General features: G+C 40.4%; 1 protein-coding gene across 4 annotated transcripts in view; it reads left to right on the forward strand.

The window, feature by feature from the left end:
• The first annotated feature begins 290 nt into the window (after window positions 1-290).
• Window positions 291-24,770, forward strand: part of ADAMTS20 (ADAM metallopeptidase with thrombospondin type 1 motif 20) — a 92,506-nt gene continuing 68,026 nt past the window's right edge. For all 4 annotated transcript variants that reach the window (XM_027663670.1, XM_027663688.1, XM_027663678.1 and 1 more), the window contains exons 1-4: window positions 291-419; window positions 749-1,095; window positions 15,266-15,428; window positions 17,965-18,224. In XM_027663670.1, coding sequence (XP_027519471.1) covers window positions 329-419; window positions 749-1,095; window positions 15,266-15,428; window positions 17,965-18,224 — 861 coding nt within the window. In that variant the 5' untranslated portion in view covers window positions 291-328. The remainder of the gene's footprint in view (window positions 420-748; window positions 1,096-15,265; window positions 15,429-17,964; window positions 18,225-24,770) is intronic.

Consider the following 24,770-nt stretch of genomic DNA (forward strand, 5'->3'; position numbering starts at 1 on the left):
AGGGTAGCGGGCACCTCCGCGCCGCCCCGCCGGCCGCGGGGGCAGCGGCACGGGAGGCGGAGGCAGGGACGGGAAGAGAAGGGCCGCCCTCGCCCACCGCGGCGGCGGAGAGGGAGTTGGGGGAGCGGAGGCGAGGGGCGGCAGGAGAGAGAGCGGGAGTGCGGGCGCGGTGCGGCTTTCCGCGGGCGTGTGCGGGGACCGCGGGACACGAGGCGGGGCGCGGGCGCATGGAGGAGCGGCGCGGTGCGGGGCCGGCCCGGGCGGGCGGCAGGCACTGAGGCAGCGGCGGCCCGGGGGCTCTGCGGGCACGGCAGCCGCGGAGCGAGCCATGCGGGGTGCGAGGCGGCTGGCGGGTCTGCTGTGCCCACTCTCCCTACTCCTCACCGCGTCATGGGGAGTCCGCTTCCACCCGGGACAAGGTAAGCGAGCGGCAACAAAGGCGGCGACCGCCCCGGGGGTCCTGGCCTTGCGGCGTGCGCCGTGCCCCGCGGGGCAGCCGTCGTTCCCCGGTCCTCGGCGGGCGGGAGGAGGCAGAGCTGCCTCCCGGTGGCAGCAGGGCGGCCCTGGGGCGGTGGGGCCGGGCGGCCGCCGCGGGGTCTCGCCGGGCGTGCTGGCGGCAGCCCCCCGCCCCCCGCCTGTCACCGGAGCCCGGGCTGGCGCCACGAGTGCCCTGCCAGGAGCCGTGCGGATGCCAGCGAGGGGTTGCTGTGCTGCGGAGGCAGGCTGAGCCTCCTGCACTCTTTTGCAGAGACCTTAGTGAAGCAGCTCTCCTCCTATGAGATCATCACACCTGTCCGAGTGAATGAGTTTGGAGAGGTTTTCCCGCAGACGCATCACTTCAGAAGGAGGAAAAGGAGCTTGGAGGCACCGCTGGAGCCTGCTGCTTTCCGAACCCATTACCAGCTCAATGCATACGGGCAGGTCTTCCAGCTCAACCTGAGTGCTGATGCGGGCTTCGTTTCTGCTGAGTACACGGTGGTGCACGTCGGCGCCCCGCAGAAGCAGTCCTCCTCTGATTTGCGCCACTGTTTCTACCGCGGTCATGTCAATGCCCAGGAGACGCACATGGCTGTCTTCAGCATCTGCGGTGGCTTGGTAAGCATGTTGGTCACTGCTTCCTGTCTCCATTCATATTCTTCTCCCTGAAAGAAATGTAGTGGGATGCCTTTGCCGGAGAGCTAAGCTGGAAATTCTTGGGCATCGGTCCAAATAGTTGGTCATGAAATGTCTTGGCATCAGCAGTGTGCAGTCATGATGATACTTTTTTGGTGGGATATACAAATGCTACTTTCAAAGGATCTGTTGCTGGCCAGTAATATAGTTGGTTGATGTAACTCCTAACACCAAGAGCATTATAACAGAGGAAAAAGCATAACTTAGTAACACAGTAAGCTATTGATTTGATAAAATGATGCTGTCAGTTGGCATCAGTTATGTGTTCGTAGCTTAACAGATACTGCGATTGTGAGTGAGGAATGATGGTGCTTGAGATGATGGGAGGGGAGCTAGTGTTGATCTTTTTTCTTCTTCTGCTTTCAGCAACACTGTAGAGGTATGTGATATTCTAGAAAGTGGGAGCAGTGCTTTCTAAGTATGTTTCTGATAAAAGGGAGTGAGAAGCTTCCTGCTAACTTCAGTGGGAGTATGTCTATTAAATGCTTCTTAAGAACTGAACTGAGTAAACAAATCAAAACTGCAATGATATACATTCTTTATTTATCCCTTCATAAAATTTATTATGTCTTCTAAACTGATAATGGAGAGATAGTATCACATAACTGTCTATCAAAACAGTTGTATTGTGTTGCTGAATTTTATAATTTTTTGCCTGGAAGTCATGAAGACTCACATCTAGTACTTTACCATATCACTATTTATTGAAATGCTGAGGGCAAGTCTGTGTGATGCACACACTGTAAAAATAGGATGTTGTAAATATTACTGAGAATTTAAGTTGAGGTTGTTCCATTTTTTTACAGTCACTCAGGAAAGTAAAGGTGTATTTTTGAACCTGAAAACATCCAACTTTCTATTCTAGTCACTTTCTACTAGCCTACAGAAAACAGAATGGAGTTCGTTGGATGTGTGCAGGAGCATTTAATGTGTATTAAAAGAAGGTGATACACATGATGAAAGACAGAATCAGACATAACTTGTACTTGAGAGACACCTCTATCTTGTGCTTATTCTTGAATATTTGGGTGTATACAACCTTGTCTTTGGGTTGAGGTGTGTAGACTTTGTCTAGTCCTTGGAAATTACGGGAGAAGTGAGCATTTGAGAACAGTAATTCTGTATTCGTCTGAGTTTTGCTATATATCGTGCTTTACAAACAACTGTCATTAGTTATTGACTGCGTTATCCAAACCCCGGTTCAAACCTATGCTGAACACACACTGTTGTACTAACTAACAGAGAGAGTGGGAAAGATGAGGGAACACAACTATGGTTGGTTTTGTTTTATTTTTTCCATGTTTCATGTTTTAATAGTTGCTCAAATACCATTGGATTGAGAATAGTATCATACTTTATATGGAATAAATATGAGAAGTTTCAAACCTTTCTTTTTTCTTAACCTTTTTTACCTGTTTGAATTCTATTCCTGTAAACCATTGCTCTTCATTACTTGAAGGGACCATGTGCACTGAAAACAATTTTTCTGAAAAACATGTACCTATTGCACCTAAAAGTTGTCTCAACTGCCTATTATTTAGCAATTCTCAAACTCTTCAACACAAGACCCTCTTCTTCTCTGTACCAATTTGAATGTTCCACTTCTCGTTTTTCTCTCTCTTCCCTCCGTGGTCCCTCACTGGTACATTACAGCCTGCATCATGTATGTGACCACTCAGAAGTCCCTGAATGCTTTTAAACTGAGCCTTTACCTCTTCTAGATGAGCCTTGTGAACTTTCACTGCAGCTTCCAGTTGGACTTTGTGTCCTCAGTCATTGCCTGACTGACAAAGTGCCCAACCTGAGCCACCAGCAAAGACCTTTCTGTTCTGATGCTCCCAGGACCTTCTCTTACCTCTTGTTTCACCTTTTGCCCGGGCAAGCACAGCTTTTGAGGGCATGCAGCATACCCAGCATTATGGCTGCTTTCTCCTCACTAATGAAGCTGGCGAGATGTTCAGAAGAAGAAGCCGAACCTTGCATGGGTGCTGGTGCACTTCTGTGGGACATGCCTATAGTTTCCCAGGGAGGGGTTGTGTGGGGACAAAGAGGTGGTCATAGCCAGCTGGTTGCCTATAACTACACAGAGTGTCCTCCAACCTGACTCAGAACCTTCAAGCTTATGTTCTTCCTCATCCTCATGGATTCAAAGCAAATGTGACACTCATTGTGTGATTGCCAAGGGAGAAAACTTTTTTGGAGTTCAGAGAAAAATGGATGTGAAAAGAGGGAAATAGAGGCCAAGTGGAATTGTCCTGTGAATGCATTGTCCCTGAATGCATTCCCCACTCCCAGATGGGGCTACCCTCAAAAATTAGCAAAAAGGTGTTTTTATTCTCAAGGTTTTTAAAATTTCATAGGTGCATTCAACAAATGTACCTGCAAAAATACACCAGTCAGTTACTGCTCTTTTACTGAACAGTGCCATGCTTCATGATTATATCCAGACATTAAAGTCGGATTGCTGCTGAGGTAAGATACTATTTATTGTGAGCGAGACAGTAGAAAACCAGTGACTTGATAGTCTAGCATTATATTTATTTTAAGTAAATCCCTTCTTTTTGTAGATCTGTTTTCCTTGATGCTGAACTTGAGCTTAGTGTAATGGAAGTTAAAAAAATATTGCTTTGAACTATTAGGTATAATTTTGTCTTTCAGCTTTGCATATAAGAGGCAATTGCTTATATTTGACCAATGCTGTAAAAGCTAGGGAGGAAAAAATGACCTGAACATAAATATAAAGATATACAAGAAATGTAACAATGGAATTTTAAAAATTGCTCTGGAGATGCACCTTAATCATCTGAAGTGAAACCAGGTACTTGTGTTCATTTTATCCTGTAGGCATCTATCCTGAAGTTCTGCACTACTTCATTCACAGCTTCACTCCTGCTTCTCAAGTTCCATCTTTTCTGTTTTTGCATTCTTATGTTGAGTGTATTCTCCCCCTCCACTCTGCTTTGCCTTTTCACCCTCAGTTAAACCTTTTTCTGGTGTGCTACAAGCATGGATGAACCAGAGTACCCATGGAGCATTGCTTAATGGCTCTTGACACCCTGTGTGCAGTTTTGTTGTGTTACATTTCAGAGCATGCCCTGGGTTCAGGGGTGCAAATGGCACAGGGACGTTAGAAAGTCAGCAGGGAGTCTATAGTAATTGCAAGGAGGGAGTGTGTAATTAAGGAACTTTGGGATCCATCAAAGGCAGAAGGTCATTTGGAGTGATGGCCTGGGTGCCTAGTTGAACATCTGATCATATACGGGCATATTTCTTACATCTGTAGAGTAATTTTTGAGATTTCATGCTTTATTTCACTTTATTTTCTTAAGTTCTGTATATTTTTTATTTTTACTGTATTAGTCAGTTATAGCTTTGTACAAACACAGGAAACAAGATCTACTGAGGATGTCCCTGGATGCATGTAGAGAGCTAAAGAGAGCTCTCAAATGTTAGCCAGACAGCAAAATCAAAGAGAAAAAAACCCAAAAGCTTAAAAATCATTTAACTTTTGAGAACATTCTGACTTGCAAGTTTGTTGACAGATACAAGCAAATACCAGTGAATAAAATGTCTTAAAATAAAGGAACTGTCACCATTTATTACTAGAATGCACCTTCAATTCCTAGCAGGACCCCATCTACAGAAAGGAGCTTTTTTTTTTTTTTTAAATCCTGAATGAATGCTACAAAAACAGTTTGTTTAGTCCTTTGAGAAACTTGGTATTCTTTCTTGGGGATTAGGAATATGTTGACTGATGCTGAGGATAGTTAAAATCAGTTATTGTGAGCTGGGAGGATGTGCCAAAGGTGACTACTGTGAGAGAGGGAAAGGTAAGAAAGAAGGAAAAATGTGTTGTTTTGGGTGTCTCATCTGTGGTATGTAGAGCAACTTCACATGTGCACTGACTGGTGGAAGTTAAGAGTAGAAAAGTACACATGAATCTCTTCTTGCATGGATTGCTAGCTGTCAGCTTTCTGCAGTCAGGGAGGGCAGGACTGGTTTGTTCTAATGTATCTTTGAAGTGTAACAAGCTCTGTGTGACAAGTTCCTTAGCAGCTCAAGGAAGCCCCTCAGTAACACTCCTTTACTGCACATCAGACTTACTTTTGTCTGGAGAATGGCAGGAGTATGAACCTACGTGAAGATCTTCAGAATCCTCAGTAAAAGAGGTTGTGTTTATTTTTTTGTTAATACGGGTCAGTGAATCACCTTTCTGAGAGGTTTTGAAAACAATTCTGCCTGGTACTATGGATGGATACAGTGGTTCCTTTTAAGGAAAAGTAGGCAGTCCTGGAATTTCTTTTAATGAAATGTGATTTTTTTTTAAAGTGTTTGGTAAATAAAACCCCAAAAAACAGAGCCCAAGAAGCTAGTGTTAGCATAGCCAGCATCTATTTTCTTGTGAAGACCTAGTAGGGGTCACAGACTCCAGATACTTGCTCCCCGGTTTTGTGCTTCTTAGTACTGATAACTTCAATGAGTGGAACAAACTACATTGTTTTTTCCAAGACAGCTTTAACATTTGTAACTGAAAGATATTATTACCTTGATGTAACTTAATGCTTTAACTTAAAAGCTGTCAGTTCAAGAAAGTTACCTTCTAAATCTGAAAGGGATTTTATCATTCAGGTCACGTTTATAAACCTATGAGCATCCATAAAGCGCATGCTAGGTTTTTAGGTTTTTGTCCTAAAGTACTGATTCCATCATAAGCTAGGAAAAAAATCCTATGAAAATGTCAACTCAAGACAATCAATTCTTGTTTTAACAAACCAAGTCTTAATGCTAATGACTGGCTGATGTGAGGACTTCCATTTAGTAGTTCTAGTTTCTCCTGTCATATAGGTATACAAGATGAGACTCCAGCCCTGAATCTCTGCAAACCAGGAAAAATTTCCATGCTTGCATTATAATCCTGTGCATTGTCTCTGATCAGCATGGAGTGGTTTCAAGTAAAAGGCTTTACTTTGCAGGTTGAAAATACAACGTTCTTTCTTTTTGGCTGTTGTTTTTGTATATAAACAGAACAAAAAGTGACCAGGAAGTAGATTAAACTCTGTCTTTACTACTTGGAAAAGGTCTAGATTAAGAATTTTGTCCTTGATTGTTTCATTTGATTTTCCTTTTTCCTGCTTTCTTCTGTTTCTTTATTCTTTTGCTCTTGACTTAATTTCTTTGGCAATTTCATCTCATTTACTTTGGTTTATGTTCCTATTATTTTTTCCCTAGTATGTATTCTCACAATTAGGACCAGTTTTTAAACATTTCCACTTCTGTGACACTTGATCTAGCATTTTTCGACAAAAGTCCATTTTAATGACTGCAGTTGTCTCAAGTCTTCCCAGTGTTGCCCTGATGGTCACAGAATGAGTGAAATACATCTTATACTATTATCTCATCTTTTTTTAGCTTTGTTTTCCCACATATAGTCACTATACATATTTCGCATACATCTGAGAATGGACCATAACACTTGAATTTACTTGAATGTGATCCTGTATCCCAGAGTCAATTTCTGCCTGCTTGCCTTGGCAAAATCACTATTAATCACACAACTTGTTATAAAATAGTGAGACAGCTTAGATCCCCCCCTTCAGCTGTTATAAAAAACCTGAAACCTCTCCAGTATGTTTTCCCCAGGCTCTACTTTTCCAGAAAGTATTTCCACAGATGCTATACCTTCTCACATGGACCAGCACAGATCAGCAAATACAGCTGGTAATTGCAATTGTAAATGGAGGAAATATATGGAGTTGCTGATTGTGCAGCTGAAGATCTGTCACAGAAAACGTCATTATTGAAAGCAGTAGGACCTGAGTATGTGTCTTGCTGTTCACCAGCGGTTCTGCATGAATTGTCCTTTAAACAGACTGGGACCTGCTTATGTAATGTTTTATGTCAAGGGTGCTCAGCCATCACTGGCCTGCCTTTTACCCACATCCTGTGTCTGGTGGCCTTCCTTCCCTATGGCTACTTGGGCACATTCTGTTTGCCAAATAAATGGTTCTGATGGCTGCAACCTGTTCTTAACTACTGCCTTTATAGTTCGGATGTATGTGACACAGGTGAGTTTGCTGGAAAGCTGTGGACAGCCACAGGAAGTTTGATTTACTTTTATATATATAGTTACATTACACATGTTCATTAAACTTCCAGGAAGTACACAGAAGGTTCTGTGCATGAGTGAGAGTCATAGGAGTGTCAGGGGAGGGCAGAGGGACAACACACAAGGCCCTTTGCTGTCACTAGGTGAGCTAAATTACTGAAATGGTGTGCAAACACTTTTTGGTTGGTTGGGGTTTCTTTGGGTTTTTTTGTTTGTTTGTCTGAAGTTAATGCTTCCATCCCCAAGTGGCAGTCAACAAGTCAATAGTTAGCCATTGTGTATCTTGGGAAACTTTGTACTCTTGGAATAGATAGGCTTGCCACATGAGATAATGTATCTGTGGTAGTCTCAGTTCTCATTCTGTTTCAGACGTAGCCTCATGTAGAAAATGACAAGGTTATGGTAGCAAAACCAGACCCTGTGAGAACAGGTTATACCTTCTGGGAATGTACATATTGACAGAAGTACTCAAGGTAGCTTGAGCTTGTGTGGCTGACTAAGGTGAAAATCTAACCAGACTGTGTACTTGAGCAAGAACTGCCTGATGGTGCTTGTGAGGTTGAAAGGACTATATAGAACTATTCATCTCCCAGTGAGAGGAAAAGGTGGTTCTGCATGTACTTGAAAACATCAAAACTAGGAAGTACTCTTTAAATGGAGATAAGTTGCAATTGTAAATTTGCTTGACGTTATCTGAGATGGTCAAGGCAAGATCATATGATGGAGTTTCCTCCAGGATTAAGAGTATGGATTTCCTAGATCTGTGGTCTGTTGGAATACTTAGCTTCATGATAGTTTGTGTTAAAACCAACCCCTCTAAAAACTGAAAATCAGCAACCCTCCCCCAGAAAACCTCAAACAAACAAAAATATCCTTTTATGTATATGTACGTTTTGTTTTGCCAGTTTCAATATGTATTGCAGAATAGCTGCCTTTCCGTAATGGAATCTCCATGCATATAACTATGAAAAAAACTGTTATGCATATTTTTAGTTGACTTGTCTAGCTTGTCCACTGTGAATCGTATATAAAGGTAAAAATAAATAAGTGGCCTCTTTCTCTTCCTTCCACTCCAATGAATCTTGTTAATTGCCATGAACCTCTGATCTTTCCAGCTGGCTTTGTAATGTTATTGTAACATTCTCTCAAGTTCTCTGCTATTTAGCCAGCCTCTTTTTGTTACAAATTGTATTTAGAAACTCCTGAAATACCATTTTCATTAGGTTTCAGCGAGACTTTCTTGCCTAGAGTAGCTTTACAAAGTGATATTCAGGGTACCTGTTGCCAGGTTTTATACTTCCTGCAAGAATAATCTTTTCTCCTATGTGTTATTTGTTCCTGAGTGAAAGTAACTCAGCAGTAAGGACACTGGATCCAGTGCTATGGTTATATAACGTGTGATGTAAACATAAAAATAGGTAAGATCTCTTTAGGCATTTACATGGAACTTAAATTTCAGTCTATAAATAGATAATTTTATTTAACCAGTGATTAGATGCCTTTGCAGACCTGAATGCTTCCAAGCTTAGGTGAATACCCCATTAATTCTTTTCGAGGTGTGATTAAGCATGCTAAAGGTGTGATTACTGTCAGCTTATGAAATCTTAACATCACAGAATTTGTAAAGAGATATAGTTCATCACCATCATCATCATGGCTGGGCTTCGCGAACAAAGATTTGGGAAGGGCTCCACCCACGTTTGTTGCAAGCGCTTTGGTGGCTAAAAAGGCCAATAGGAGACAGGCATGTCCAGTTGCAAAAGGCACAGCAGAAAGACTCCTTAGGTGGTATATTCTGCAAGACACAATTCTTTCTGCATTGTCTTTTCTCCTCAAGAGTGATCCTGCGTGCTTTCTCAAAAGCATCCGCAGCATTATAGATGGTGTGTCTCCAGACTTCCTGACTGGAGGCCAGAGTAGACCAGTTATGGTGATCAATATGGCCAAGGCTGAGATGTTGTTTCAGGGAGTCCTTGTATCTCCTCTTTGGGGCTCCTCTCTTGCGGCAGCCGGTGGCAAGTTCACCATAAAGCAGGATCTTAGGGAGGCGGTCGTCTTTCATCCTGGAGATGTGCCCTGCCCAGCGCAGCTGTGTTCTCAGCAACATGGCCTCAATATTTGTGATTGCTGCTTGCTCTAGAACAGATGTATTTGTCACCTAATCTGACCAGTGGATGTTTAGGATTGTACGGAGGCAGCGTTGATGGAAGCGTTCTAGGAGACGCAGGTGGTGGCGGTAGATGACCCATGATTCAGATCCGTATAAGAGAGTAGACAGCACTATGGCTCTGTAAACACTGATCTTGGTACTTTTCTTCAGGTGTTTATTTCGCCAAACTCTTTTATGAAGCTTTCTGAAGGTACTATATGCCTTTGCTAACCTGTTGTCTGTCTCTGTCAGTCTTAATATCCAAGGAGATGAGGCTACCTAGATAAAAGAGATGTAGTTAGATCATAGTTAAACTTATGAGGAAAGGTGTTTTTGCCTATAACAAACTTTTAGCATTTTATTCTCTTTCTAAGAACTTCAAACATAATGTTGCTTTCAATTTCTTCTGAAAAGGTGTTAGATATTTCTTCCTGCTACTTAGCTGGTGTATTATTTATGATTGTATTGCTGTTTTCTTATTTCTCTTATGTTAGCTCTGGTCTTAAGAAATTAGCTTGCAGCCACTAGCTCTTGTTGTGTTTCTAGCTGAATTATCTTCTAGTAGAAATAGTGCTTCCGGATGGCAGTGTACCATGATCAGATAGCCTCTAATACTTCTTTCTTTAGTGAACTAATTAAGCTATGCTGCTTAAGTCTTTAATTAGAAAACATAACAGTGAAACAGGAAGAAAAAGGTGAAGGGCTTCTCACATCCTTCAAGAGTTTTGAATAAACACAGGGGGGAGGGATGGAAGAGAGGAAGAGAATAATGTAAAAAGAAGGGATTTTGTAATTTACTTTGACCATTAAAGTGCTCTTGCTGTAAACTACTTCCAGGTTTTTAAGCTGAGTTGAGAAGCCATACCTTGAGTATGTGAAAAATACTTGAGCATGGGAATAGAGCTTACCTGGAGGGGAGTGTGCTGGTTTAGAGTCATGTTTTCCAGAACATCAGTTGTTCTTTTAGAGTTTTTATGAAAACTTTTCAATTGTGCTGTTGGACATATTAATTCCTCGTTTCTGAAACCTGCTATATATCCCTTATGTTTTCCATGCATTCTATGAAGTTGCTATTATACACAAAGATGTAATTTTTATATGGGCATTATGTATTCTCTAACTGTAACTTCTGCAATATTTATTTCTATTGCTCTTGGAATAGAGCAATCCATTGATTAAGACTGTACAGTTTGAAGCCACTTTAAACCACTAAGTCATACCATATATAGTGAGTAGCTGTGTTGATCCACTGAACCTTGATTTAATATAAAGTGTTTAACTCATCCATAGTATTTTAAATCCAAAAAATAAATTATCATTCTCGTGTGGGTTTTGTCATAAATTTCCTCAAATATATGCATATTCATAGTCCTGGGTAGCACTGCTTCTTTGGACCACTTACTTATGATGTGCAAGAGACTGTTTTCAGTTTTGTACTCCACTGCTGCTGAAGAGGTCTTTTAAATTTACTTTTATCTCTTTAGCTGAGAACAGAAATAGAATGTTACAGACAGATTTCTTGTTAGATAATTTGAGAGGCTGTAGTGGGTTGACCGTGGCTAGATACTAGGTACCCACTTAAGCCACTCTCTCACTCCCCTCTGCAACTGGACAGAAGAGAGAAAATATAACGAAGGGTTCATGAGTTGAGATAAGGGTTGGGAGAGATCACTTGCTGATCACTGTCACGGGCAAAACAGACTTGAAGTGGGGTTATTAATTAAATTTATTACTAACAGTATGAGAGCAGGAGAATGAGAAGTAAAATAAATCTTAAAAACACCTCCCTCCCACCCCTCTCTCCTTCCAACTTCTATCTCTTCCCCCCAGTGGCTCAAGGAGATGGGGAATGTGGGTTACAATCGGTTCATTACAGATTGTTCCTGCTGCTGCTCAGGGAGAGGAGTCCTTCCCCTGCTCCATTGTGGGGTCCCTCCCACGGGAGGCAGTCCTCCATGAACTTCTTCAGCGTGAGTCCATCCCATGGGCAACAGTTCTTCACAAACTGCTGCACTGTGGGTCACTTTTCTGTGGGATGCAGTCCTTCAAAAACAGGCTGCTCCAGCATGGTTCCCCCACAGGACCACAAATCCTAGCAGGAAAACCTGCTCCCGCATGGACTCCTTTCCCCCAAGGTCCGCAGGTCCCTACCAGGACCCTTCTCCATCCTGGGTCTCCCGTGGGGGCACAGCGCCCTTCAGGCATCCACCGGCTCCAGCATGGGCTCCTCCACAGGCTGCAGATGAGTCTCTGTACCCTGGTTATCCTCCATGGACTGCGGGGGCACAGCTGCCTCACCATGGTCTGCACCACAGGCTGCAGGGGAACCTCAGCTCTAGTGGCTGGAGCACCTCCTCCCCCTCCTTCTCCACTGACCTTGGTGTCTGCGTTGTTGTTCACGTCCTCTCACTCTGCTCTTCTCAGCCTGCTATTTGCATCTGCCCAACAACTTTTATTTCTCGTTCTTAAATATGTTTCCATAGAGGCATTACTGTCATTCCTGATTGGCTTGGCCTTGACTGGCGGTGGGTCTGTCCTGGAGCCGGCTGGCACTGGATATACCAGACATGGGGGAAGCTTCTGGCAGCTTCTCACAGAAGCCACCCTTGTAGCCCCCCCACTACCAAAACCTGGCCATGCAAACCCAGTACAGAGGCATCTGTAGACAATAAGTAGATCCAGTTAATTTCTGATTTAATTTCCTAAAAATGGGCTCCTGTTTCAGCACTCTGCCTCTGTTGCTGAGTACATGTAAGTGACTTTTCTTTATTTTGTTTTGCTAGAAGTATTTTTCATTTGGATCTCATAGCCCTTTTCCTTGTGCCCCCAAGATGTAACAGCTCTATTTGTATTAGCACCACGTGAAGTATCACTTTCATGAATGGAAGATTATAAACTGACAGTGTAGCTGGTGACTGAATTTTTGTAGGAAAATGAGGAGCTAACCATGTATAGCTAATCAAAATCTGCTTTTAGTTTTCATAGAGAAATTAAAGGATTAGAATTGGTGGCTTGAAGTTCAATGTCTTCTTGGATTTTGAATGACAAATATCAAATACCTTTCTTAAGATAGAGCACTGCTTATGTTTAACCTTTGCTCTTTCTCACATGCAACGTAATGAGTTCTTCTCAACTTGGATAGGGGATGTGCAAAAATCTGTTGTGATCTACTGGTGGGAGGCCTTCCTAACTGCTCAGTAGTAGTAATTACTTCTTTACCTGTATGTTTTTGAAGAGGAGAGAATTGATTGAGGAAAGAATTAAAGCTTGTTGCCTTATAGATTTTTGCTCAGCTATTTCTTCCATACTTAAACAGGCAGTTGATCCTGGGATACTGTGTGAGAATCAGTGGGCCTGACTGAGCAAGTGAGAGGAAGCTTGACTCCATTTTTCTAAAATAGTTATGCCAAGTATTTGTGAGGGTGGACTCTCCAGTCTTGAAGATGTTCTTTTACCATCTTGTATTAATCTTTTGATTTAAAACAAAAAACTAAGAATAATTGTGAGGTCATGATGCATAATAAGGGATTCTTCCCTTCCAGCTATCTGTCCTAACTTTTTGATCTATAAATTTATGGTGTGTTATTGTGAATTTTCAAACTGAGAAGACTCAGTCAAAAACATATGTCCTAGGGTTTGGGTTTTTACTTCCTTTTTTTTTTTTTTCCAGAGTGAAAGTGTAGAAAAATAATATAGCCGTGTTCTTGCAGTTCATCTTTTCCAGTGGAACTCTGATATTTTATTCTGGAAGTTGAGTTTAGTTTAAAATGTAGTACAAACTCTTTACTTTTTAGTTCTGGGCTACTGTTCTCATAATCTTTGTTTGTTGTAGCTGAAACCCTTTCTTTGTAAAATCCAAAAGTCTGTTTATTGGAAAAGCCATTGAAGAAACAAATTCAGAATATCTGCTTAACCTGTTTGAAAGAATAGGATGGAAGTAAAATGTATGCGTGAAATAAAGCTGTAGCAATAAAGTTCTTACTTAAATCTGAAAGAACGTGCTTTAAATGTGTGTTGTCTAGAAATAGGGTTTATGGTATGTCAGAAGAATAGAATTAATTAGCTTGTTAGTGTTGACCAATAATATGGGGTCAAATTTATGATGTTTTGTTTAATGGGACTTTAATAGTATATGCATGAATCTTAGCAGCAAGAATTGATGCTTTGTCCCTGAGTGGCATGCTCTTGTCTGTCCCTGTCATTTTTCCCCAAAGGTTGCACCTTAGGACTAACTGACAAGCTGTGTCATGTCTGTTTTCCCAAGGCCCTTTTCAAGGAGACACGTGGTGTTCTCAGTACACTCGGTCTGCTGTCCTCTACAAATTGCATGTCCTGGGAACACTGGATGTGAGAAGGCTAAACTGAATGTAAAAAGGATCTGGCATGAAGACTACTTGCAAAGAATTTAAATGAAGCTGAATGGAAAAAGTGCTTCTATGAGTTAGATTTAAACAGTCTTGAAGGACTGTTAGATTTAGATGTTAGTTATAACTCTATGAGTTAGATTTAAAAAGTCTTGAAAGGAAAATACTATTTAGTTGTGTAGTGCAGAGGATCCATCTGTGCTGCGTTTACAGTATCTTTAATAATGTTATGTATCAGGCAAGATTACAAATATTCTGACACACACCTGCAGCCTAATAGACTCTTAAACAAAGAAAACTGATAACTTCTTAGAAGGATCCCAAATTCAAGGGATATTACAGTTCCAGTACAGTATCCTGGACACTAAGGTAGTCTGCAGCAGTTTTTAAAAGACTTAGTAGCTTGTTTTAAAAAAAACCCTTCTCATTTATCCTGCTCTGCCACTCTCTCTATAACCTGGAGTTTCAAGGTTAACATGAACACCTCATCTCTTAAAGCACATTACATAGATTATTGCTATTATCTTATTGGTCAACATACCTAACTGGCAAAACATCTGCCACGATGCAGTACAACTACTCACTTGAGATGCTTAATTGACTAAAGTGAGAAAGTTGCTAAAACATCTGAAAATAATTTGATGACATTCTTACATGTGTTTTCCTCCTCATGGTCTCCTGAAGTGAAGTTCTTAAACCATAGGAAACTATAAATGTGGTTAGAAGTGCGGTGAGAAAGAAGTGATTTAGGATTTCATAATTAAAAGGATTGTGAGGCAGGGGGTTGGGGAAAAGGAGCTTAATTTTTGTTCTTTTTCTTTGTGTATGTGTTTTTGTTAGTAATCAAGTTCTTTTGGTTCCCATTACTTAGTTAACGTGTGTCTGAGATGGGTGGTGTGTGTGTGTGTTGGGGGAATCAAGGAGAAAAACCCTTTAATGTCGCTGTCATCTTTGAATTCCTGGTACTCGTTTCAAAGTCTTTAAAAAGAATATCAGGTTAACATTGTTTCTAATTTATGAGGAAAAATCAATTTTAGAAGAAAAATATTATATAAATTATGTTAAGGACAGAAGGCAACAAATCAGTCCAGAAATTGGAAAGCATTCAAATTCTGAAGTTCTTGATGGCCTCTGCTCTCTTTTGCAGCGTTCCCAACTGGTCCTACTTGGTTATACCTAGTTTTGCTTTATTTTTGTTATCCCCTTTGTTTCATTAACTCTGTATAGTGATTACCTGTGATCCTTTGTTAATATGCAAGATAGTCTGAGTTACCCTGGTGGGACAAGTCTCTGAAAGCAAAATTCTCTTCCAGCTTCCATCTCCAGTGCCCACTGAGGTTTCCTCTGTCTCACATGTAAATGTATTATCATTAACTTCAAAATATTATAATAAATAATTTTTATTTCAATGAAATTTATTTTTATATCAGTATTTTTAGTGGAAAATAAATCAATTACTTCTCTTACTTTCAGATGGGCATCTTTAAGGCACATGATGGTGAATACATTTTAGAACCTCTGATGAAAGCAGATGGAGGTGAACATGAAGATGAACATAACAAACCACATCTAATATACAGACATGAAGAACTTAAAAAAAAGTACCAGAAATCCCATAAACCTTGTGAAGTTTCAGGTATAGTCATACTTTAAATTTCGTTGTGACTTTTTCAAATGTCAGATTTTTTTTAAAAAAAGTGGCAAGATTTGATGTCGTAAGTAATATTTCTCCAGATTGTTCCATTTGAACCTGCATATTTCTTTCACATGGGCTTGGCAGGTCTCCCTTTTGTTTTGTGTCAGTGGCTAATTCAAAAGTAGGACAGAATGTGCATATAAAAAAAGAAATCATGATATTGCAAGAACTTCTCTGTGGGTTTGATTTTTCAGTGTTTACATATGGGACAATGTAGGTGTAAGGGTAGATCCATGGAAGTTGTTGCTTATATTCACAAAAGATAATGAACTTATTGTAAGTCTAACAGATAGTACAGGACATCTGTCTTCCTTAATAATGGAAGTATCTAATATTACCCATTAATGTAGATTTTTGTCCTTATGAGTATTTTAATAATTTATTCATGCTACATTTTAATAATATTTAGTTGTATTTAAAATAGAGTGGAGTAATTTACAAGCACATTATTAGGATATGTGACTGTCACAGATTTACAGTATATAGGTTAATCATAATCATGGCCCTCTGATTATTACCCACTTCTCGTTTCCAGGTTGGTAGTGATGAGGTTGAGAAGTCCTAGGGCAATCAAAAAGGACTTCAGGGCACTGGGACAACTAGTTGAAGGGACAGGATCCCAGGTGGTGTTTTCCCCCCTCCCTTCGGTGGCAGGGAAGAACTTTGAAAGGAACGGGAGTACCCACCTGATGAACAAGTGGCTCAAAGACTGCTGCCATCCTTGGAATTTTGGCTTTTTCAATCATGGGGTGATTTGCCTGGCACCAGGCTGGAGACAGATGAGGTTCACCTGTCTAAAAGGGGAGAAGGATTCTGGCCTGTGAGTTGGCAGGCCTGATTGAGAGGGATTTAAACTAGGTTTAAAGGGGGAAGGCAGTAAGACCAGGCTCACTAGAGATGAGCCTGGGGATGTCCTGCAAGTGCTGGGGGTGGAGTCAATAGCCCAGCTGAAGTGCATCTACACCAGTGCACAGAGTATGGGAAACCAATAGGAGGACCTTTGTGCAGCAGGAAAACTATGATGTAGTCGCCATCACAGAAACATGGTGGGATGACTTACATGACTGGAGTGTTGCCATGGATGACTACAAGCTCTTCAGAAAGCACAGGTGAGGGAGGAGAAGCAGTGGGCTGGCTCTGTACGTTAGGGAGTGTTTTGACTGTATAGAGCTCAAGGACAATAATGATAAGGTTGAGTGCCTGAGTAAGAATCGGGGGAAGACTAACAAGGCAGAAATCCTGGTGAAAGTCTGTTGTAGACCACCCAGCCAGGATGAAGAGGCAGATAAAGTGCTCTATAAGCTGCTGGCTGACATTTCATGAAACAGAAACTCAACACAGTGGAGAGGAGGCAGTCTAGGGTGTTCCTGGAGTGTGTGGAAGATAAATTCCTGACACAGCAGGTAAGTGAGCCCACCAGGGGTGATGTCCTCCTAGACCTGTTATTTATGAACAGAGAAGGGCTGGTGAGAGATGTGGTGGTCAGAGGCTGTCTTGGGCATAGCGACCATGAGATTGAGTTTTTGATTCTTGGTGAAGTAAGGAATGGAGTCAACAAAACTTCTACCTTGGATTTCTAGAGGGAGGACTTTGGCCTATTCAGGACACTGAGACATGTTCTTTGGCAGCTACTTTTTAAGAAGGAAATCTAGCTTCCAGAAAGACAGTGGAGATTTGTTTGGAGGGGGCTAAAGTGTCTAGTTAGCTGTGTAGTTTCTGAAGAGTAGTGAGAATTCACGTGTGCTTCTCAGTTAAGTATTTTTATGTGAGTTGGTGCTAAGGTGATTCTGAAAAATGCATGGATTTTATGTGTCAGGCATCAGAAGCCTCTGGTGGCTGGACTATACAGTGTTATTGGAAGTATTACAGTACTTAGTTTGGAGATATCTGAAATTGTATATTTCCTTTAGAACCTGATCCTACATGATGAATATTTACGAAGTTGTCAAGGAAGTCACTGAAGGTTTTTGATGGGTACTTGCTTATGAAGTAAACTCCATATTTATTTAAATATGTTACATAAATTTAAAAGTCAGTAGGGACTTGAATTCAGGAGTTGGGCCTAGTTTGTTTTGATTTGTTCCATTGGTGCCAAAAGTTTGTGTGTAAAAATAGTCTTGTTTAATTAACTTGCTTCCTTTGTTGTACTGCTTAAGTTGTAGTGCTTTTCTCCTTCCAGCCTGCCTGTTCGGATTATACTGCATTCTAGGAACTTCAGAATAGTCCTGCCTTATAACTAATTTTTAACAAAGAATCCATTTATGATAGAGCTGTATGAAAATGTACAAGACATCTAATTTGACGTTCCTATTACAATCTTCTGCGTTTCATATTTTTTTTTTTTTTTTTTAGTTCTTGCACTGTTTCTCTTGGAAATAAGATCATAAATATAAGTTTGCTTTGTCTATTTTGGGAACCTCTTTGCCTCTTTAGGTTTAGAAAGTGCATTTAACAGCAAATCTTTTTTACTTTGCAGATAAAGAGTTGAAGAAGAGCGCTTTATTGCGTTCAACCTTCAGCAGTTTAAATGAAGACAGCAGTGTTTTACAGAAGTCTCTCGGTTTAAAGTATGCTTTAAATAACCTCTCTATAGAGGATGGTGGCAATCCACATTCCAGGAAAAAACGTTTTCTCTCCTATCCAAGATATGTAGAAGTGATGGTTACAGCTGATGTCAAAATGGTTCGTCACCATGGGCAGAATTTACAGCACTACGTATTAACACTGATGTCAATAGTAAGTAAACTCTAGTTCTTAAGTATTAACAATTTCAGTTATTTCTGTTCTGCTGTTTTCTTTTCTGGAACTGTCCTGTCTTCCGGTTTGACCAAATTTTGTATCAAAAGAAAGAGATTCCGTAAACATAAATAAAAAAGTAGGGCCAAAATTTCAGACTGTGAATCTTTTCAGTTTAGTGCAGTGTCTAGGTGAAATGATGTGACAGATTTCCTGTTTTTCTGTTGCTTTAGAAGAATTCTTAAGCTTCAGTGAGTTACTTGTATGGATTAATTACAGCAGACAGATGTTAAAAGGCATTGTGAAAAAATGCTTGGTTATAGTAATCCTAGTTTTTCTAGTTTTCAAGTAATTTCAGTTTAATATGGGTCAGACTTTGAGTTGGCATAATTTGTTTGCGATCTTTCTGGAGTAAATCCTTTTTTGAACCAAAAGTCATTACTTGTGTTGATTCAGAATATAGTACAATAAACTCTGTATAATCAAGAAGTTTACCATAACATCTGTCGAACCATGGCAAAAGCCATGCTAACATATTCTGCGTTATAATTGTTTCTAGATTTCTGTCTTTACATCTGTTCAAGAAGCTTAATTTATATGAAACTGCATCTACCTTGGGGCTTGCAAATTAAAGCACCTGCCATATGGGTGTCTATAGAGACATCTGCTTTATAGACAGCTATTCACTTGACCAGTTATAGACATCTACTTTTCAATGGACAGAATAGCTCTCTGGTTTTCACTGTGATCAATTAAATTGCTTTGTAGAAGTGCCCAGTGCCATTTAAGAAGCCACAGGGCATCTGATTTGGCCTCAGCTGCTTCACAAAGCTCAGAATCACAGAATCATAGAATATGCTGTGTTGGAAGGGACCCACAAGGATCATCTAGTCCAACCCTTAGCCCTGCACAGGACCATCCCCAAGAGTCACATCATGTGCTTGAGAGTATGATCCAATCTTTGTTGCCCTTCTTTGGACACTCTAATAGCTTAATATCTTTCTTATATTGTGGTGCCAAAACTGCACATAATATCCAAGGTGAGGCCACATCAGTGCAGAGCAGAGTGGGACAATCCCCTCCCTCGACCAGCTGGTGATGCTTTGTCTGATGCCAGCTTCAACTCCAGTTGAGCTTTGACTGCACAGATGTTCTCCCTACAGCACCAAGCAGCGTCTCTGAATTCTTACTGTGTCACTTGACCTCACTTCTACTGGGCATACCCCTTCCTTTTTGCCGTATTTCCAACAGAAGATCCCTGCTCAGCCAAGCTGGCCCTCTGTCTTGCCTGCTTGACTTCTGACATTTTGGAATTGCCTGCTCCTGTGTCCTTAGGAGGTGATGTTTGAAAAGTGACCAGCACTGATGGACCCCAGCACCTGGAAAAACATTTTCCCAGGTGACCTTACTTACTAATTCCCTGAGCAACCTGAAGTCTGCTCTCCTCATGTCAAAGTTGAGATTTTGCTGACACTTTTCCTCCTGTCAACAGAGATTTTAAACTCGATCCTTTCATGGTTGCTGTGGCTGAGACGGCCACCAATCTCCACTTTGCTCACAAGATCCGCTCTGTTGACAAGCAGCAGATCAAGGAGGGCATGTTTCCAAGTTGGCTCTCTTAGGACCTCTTCCATAAAGTTGTCATTTAGGTTTTTTAGGAATCTTCTGGCCCGGGTTGTACCAGCTATGTGATGCTCCCAGTTAATTTCTGGCAAGTTGAAGTCCCCCATAAGGACAAGAGCAGTTGACTTGGAAGTATCTCTTCGTTCCTCAAAGAATAATTTGTTGGTGTCATTGTCCTGGCTAGGAGGTCTGTAGCAGACTCCCACCATGACATCTACATTATTTGTTTGCCCCTTGATTCTTACCCAGAGGCTCTCAAAGGTGCCATTGCCAACTGTGAGCTCCATACATTCTAACCCTTCCATTACATACAGTGCCACCCCTCTGCCTCTTCTGCCCTGCCTATCCCTCCTGAAGAGCCTGTAACTGTCCATCAGGGCACTCCAGTCACAAGTCTCATCCCACCGGGTTCCACTTATGCCAGTGATGTCAAATCTCTGCGAGTCTCCTGTAAATGACGAGTCATAACTGCCAGTTGTGTATAGGTGTCTGATAACCTGTATCACGTGAAGGGATGCTAGATAATACGCAGCTAGACAACTCAACTGAATTCTGCTCGCTCTAATATCTGCATATCCAGCTGATGGCAGTAGAGGTGCTGTCATCTATTACACAGATGATGTAACAGATCTAAATGTAGAAGATGGAGTTTTATTTTATTGGTTTGTAAGAAAAATAATTATACTTTAAGGGAGATTAGCATACTTTAATTTTATTAAGTCTTCTGAATTTTTCTACTTCCAGTGGTGTGAAAGTCTGAAAGTTCATGTACTACCAAAAAAAATCAGTACTGAAAGTGTTTTTTTCTCTTTAACTTATAGTGCAGACCCAGTTTGGAATTCTTTTAGAAACAAGTGGTCCCAAAGATGCCATTTTTATAGGCACTTTTTTAATAAAGAGCTGTTCCAAGAAACAAAGCAAAGTGGTCAAAACATTATTTTAAAATGGAAGCTGTTTTTTACAGTACTTTACAATAAGATGAAATAGAACATTAATGATATCATTTCCATAAGGTGTTATTGTGGTTATAGGTAATGTAATTCCTGGATTTTTTTTTTTTAAGAACAAAACATTGTTCTTAAAAACATCTGTAGCTGTTGTACATTCCACTACAATTCTTCACAGTGCAATGTTTCTAAAGTCTCTTTACTTACATAATTGGACTTCTAGGTAAATAAGAGAAGCATTGTATAATTGCTGCTAGAGAGAATCAGTATATGAACTATTTTTAAGATCTATTATTTAACATATAATGTATGACTGAAAGAATACCAGTTCTTTGCTAAAAAACTTACAATTTAATTCTTATAGTTACCTATCTGTACTGTAAAACTAGGGTTTTACACTTGCTGCTGGCTTTGAGGTAATAGCATACGATAAAACACTACCTCTTTAGCATGAATGTAGTATCTTTGACTACCACTCTAGGTGGTAAGATGTATAACTTGCATCTTCTGGCAGCTCTTATTAACATATGTATCTGCTACTTCTGAGTGTAAACTTGAAACAAAAATTTCTTAAAATGTTTTTTATAGCAATGTTGAGCTCCTACAAACGCAGATTTAAAAAAAATATAAAATCAGATCTTAATTCTCAAAGATTTTCTTTACAGTTCAGTGAATTCTATCCCCCTCCCCCACCCCAAAGAATACATATCCCAGCTGATCTCCCTTCTCCTTGAAGCATTTCAGCAATGTCTTGGAATCAGACTAATTGGAAGTCATTGGGTCCAACCCTCTCCTCACATATATATTGTTTTTTCAAACAAATCAAATAATGCATATACAAATAATAATGCATATACAAATCAAATAATGAATATACAGTCTTCAGTCTCTTCTCATCCTTCTCCTTCCCATAATAGTTATTTTTCAGTAAACTAATAAAAAAATATGAAGGATAGGAAAACAAATGACTACCATTCTTTGCTATGGAATCTGTATTAGAATTTATCAGTATGCAGGTGGGTCATTTCTTAACCCACAGCCTCTTAGTGTTTGAAATAAAAGCATTATTAGTCTTATTCAATAACCCTTAAAGGAAAGAAATGAAGCTATTAAATTTTATCCTTTCTGCCATTATACAGATAGCTTTGATTATTGAATTTAACTGATATTTGTGTCTGGTCAAGCAACTTCTCGTGTTATAGGAAATTGTCAGGTTGTTGCCATTTTAAGTGAAACAAGCATTATACTCTAGTCTTGTAATAATTCTGAAACTTTTAAGGTTATTCAGTTTTGGCTTGGATTTTAAAGAAACCTAAAAACTTTAAGCATATAAATCCCATTAAATTTTAATGAAACTTAGACATCTAGCTCCCAGAAGAACCTTTGAAATCCTGGCCCATTTTTCTTTTATTTTCTTTGAGGTTTTTTTTATCAGTAACAAAGCCAACAAAGTAAACTTGCTGCTCTTTTGTGAGTGGAAAATAAGAACTGAAATATACTGCTAAATATTTTTAGGGTTTTAAGTGTCTTGTCACTCATCCAATTCAACCTCAAAAGGCTTAACTCTCCGCATGCAAGTAATCCCATTGAACTGGAATTGGAATGCATTTTCTAATTTCTTTAAAGTTGCATAAATGTTGGCAATATGAGTATTCACATTATTTACGCTGTGTCTTGGAAATACTTATTGGTTCTAATTGAAATATTCCATGTATTTTGAATTACATACCTTTGCCGTAGGAATTTATAAAAAATTTTGTATTGAAATGCAATACAGAGTGGCATTATTTAATGTCAAATTAAAAATAAATAATAAAGAATTCCGTGATTGCTTAACTTGCACTGTTTTTTTATTGTTCCTCCAAGTGTTGTATCAGCAGAACAGGCAGTAGGCACTACCCTCATAGATTTAGTAACTGGTAGACTTTATCTTAGACACACTATGTTCTGGAAGTTCAAGGCCCCTAACATGAAGCCTTGATCTTAGCAACTGAAGTAATTAATTAAGACATTGAAGTTTACTACAAAAACACCAAAACCACCTCCAATCTGATTTCATGAGACATTTTGAGGTACTGTCCTCTTTTTCTCTATCAAGTACCTGATTATTTAACTACTGTACTGCTTATATAGTTAGTTTGGTAGTAAAAAACTACTTGGTCTGTTCTGAGTCTGCTTGCAGCAAAAACTTTGTAATCTCTCCTTTTTGTACTTGGCACTGGTGAGGCCGCACCTCAAGCACTGTGTTCAGTTTTGGGCCCCTCACTACAAGAAAGACATTAAAGTGCTGGAGTGTGTCCAGGGAAGGACAAAAGTGTGTCCAGGGAAGGACAACGAGGCTGGTGAAGGATCTGGAGCACAAGTCCTATGTGAAGCAGCTGAGGGAGGTGAGGTGCTTTTTTTCCCCCTGTAAAAAAGGAGACTCAGGGAGACCTTATCACTTTCTATAACTACCTAAAAGGAGGTTATATTGAACTGGGGGTCAATGCTCTCTCCCAAGTAACAAGCAACAGGACCAGAGAAAATGCTCTCAGACTGCACCAGGGAAGGCTTAGGAAAAATTTCTTGATGGAAAGGGTTGTAAAGCATTGGAACAGGCTGCCCAGGAAAGCGGTGGAGTCACCATACCTGATAGTAGCTTGGGGGCAGGGTTTCCTGGTGGACTTGGCAGTATTAGGTTAATGGTTGAACTCAATGATCTTAAGGATCTTTTCCTACCTAAGTGATTCTATGAAATTTTGCAGTACCTAGGGAGGCACATACTTGCCCATCTTTACGCTTCACTGCTGTTAGTACTATTTACTGTGGTTTTAACCTAGGTGCTGGTGGTGGTTGTTGATTAGATGTTTGATGATTAGACAAGTACTTGTCTCTGTGATTTTCTCCTAAGTAGTACAGGGTTCAAGGGCTGTTCCTAAGGCGAAGCCTTGGTACTTTTTAATTATGGCAAAGGTCTTACTCTGAGCTATTTGGGCCCCATCTCATGAATAACGAGCCAAGCAACACTCATATCTTTCTCTGAGTAGCTTCTAGTGGCTAGAGATGCCTGACTATGGTTGTATCTTGTGAAATGATCTTTTGAGGTAGTCTGTTTCAGATACTGAAAGGAGGGATACATTGATATCTGAGCTGTGCGTGATGGCATTTGATATGATCTGATTATAGCTGTGGTGCATAATTTCATCAAATGGTTGTAGATGGTAATGATCATGACTAAGTCACCATTTGCTGAGTTATTGCAATATTAAACGGATATCTTTGCACCCATCTCAGTCACAAGAAAGAGCATAGGCATTCCTGATAAGTTGTGGTTTCAGCCCAGCCAGCAACCAATCCCCACACAGCCGCTGGCTCATGTCCCCACCAGGATCAGGGAGAGAATTGGAAGGGTAAAAGCCAGAAAACTCACGGGTTGAGATAAAGATGGTTTAATAGGGAAAGCAAAAGCCACACATAAAAGCAAAGCAAGACAAGGAATTAATTCACTACTTCCCATGGGCAGGCAGGTCTTCAGCCATCCCCAAGAGAGCAGGGCCCCATCACACGTTACAGTGACTTGGGAAGACAAACACCATCCATCCAAACTTCTACTTCCTCCTTCTTTCCCCCAGCTTTATATACTGAGCATGATGTCAAATGGTATGGAATATTACTTTGCTCAGTTTGGATCACCTGCCCCAGCACCTCCAAATTCCTTACCAGCGTGGCAGTGTGAAAAGCAGAAAAGGCCTTGGCTCTGTGTAAGCCCTGCTCAGCAATAACAAAAACATCTGTATGTTATCAATCCTGTGTTCAGCACAAATCCAAAACACAGCCCCATACCAGTCACTGTGAAGAAAATTAGTTCTATCCCAGCCAAAACCAGCACACAGGGTGACTCAGCCTTTAAAAGGGATGTATTCTTTCTTTCTACCTTCACTAAAGCATTCTACTAGGTGTCATGTGGAACCTCTACCTGGTTAACTCAAGGGATAGT

The sequence above is a fragment of the Corapipo altera genome, unplaced genomic scaffold (assembly GCF_003945725.1).
Source record: "Corapipo altera isolate COAL_440 unplaced genomic scaffold, ASM394572v1 1, whole genome shotgun sequence".
Lineage (NCBI taxonomy): Eukaryota > Metazoa > Chordata > Aves > Passeriformes > Pipridae > Corapipo > Corapipo altera.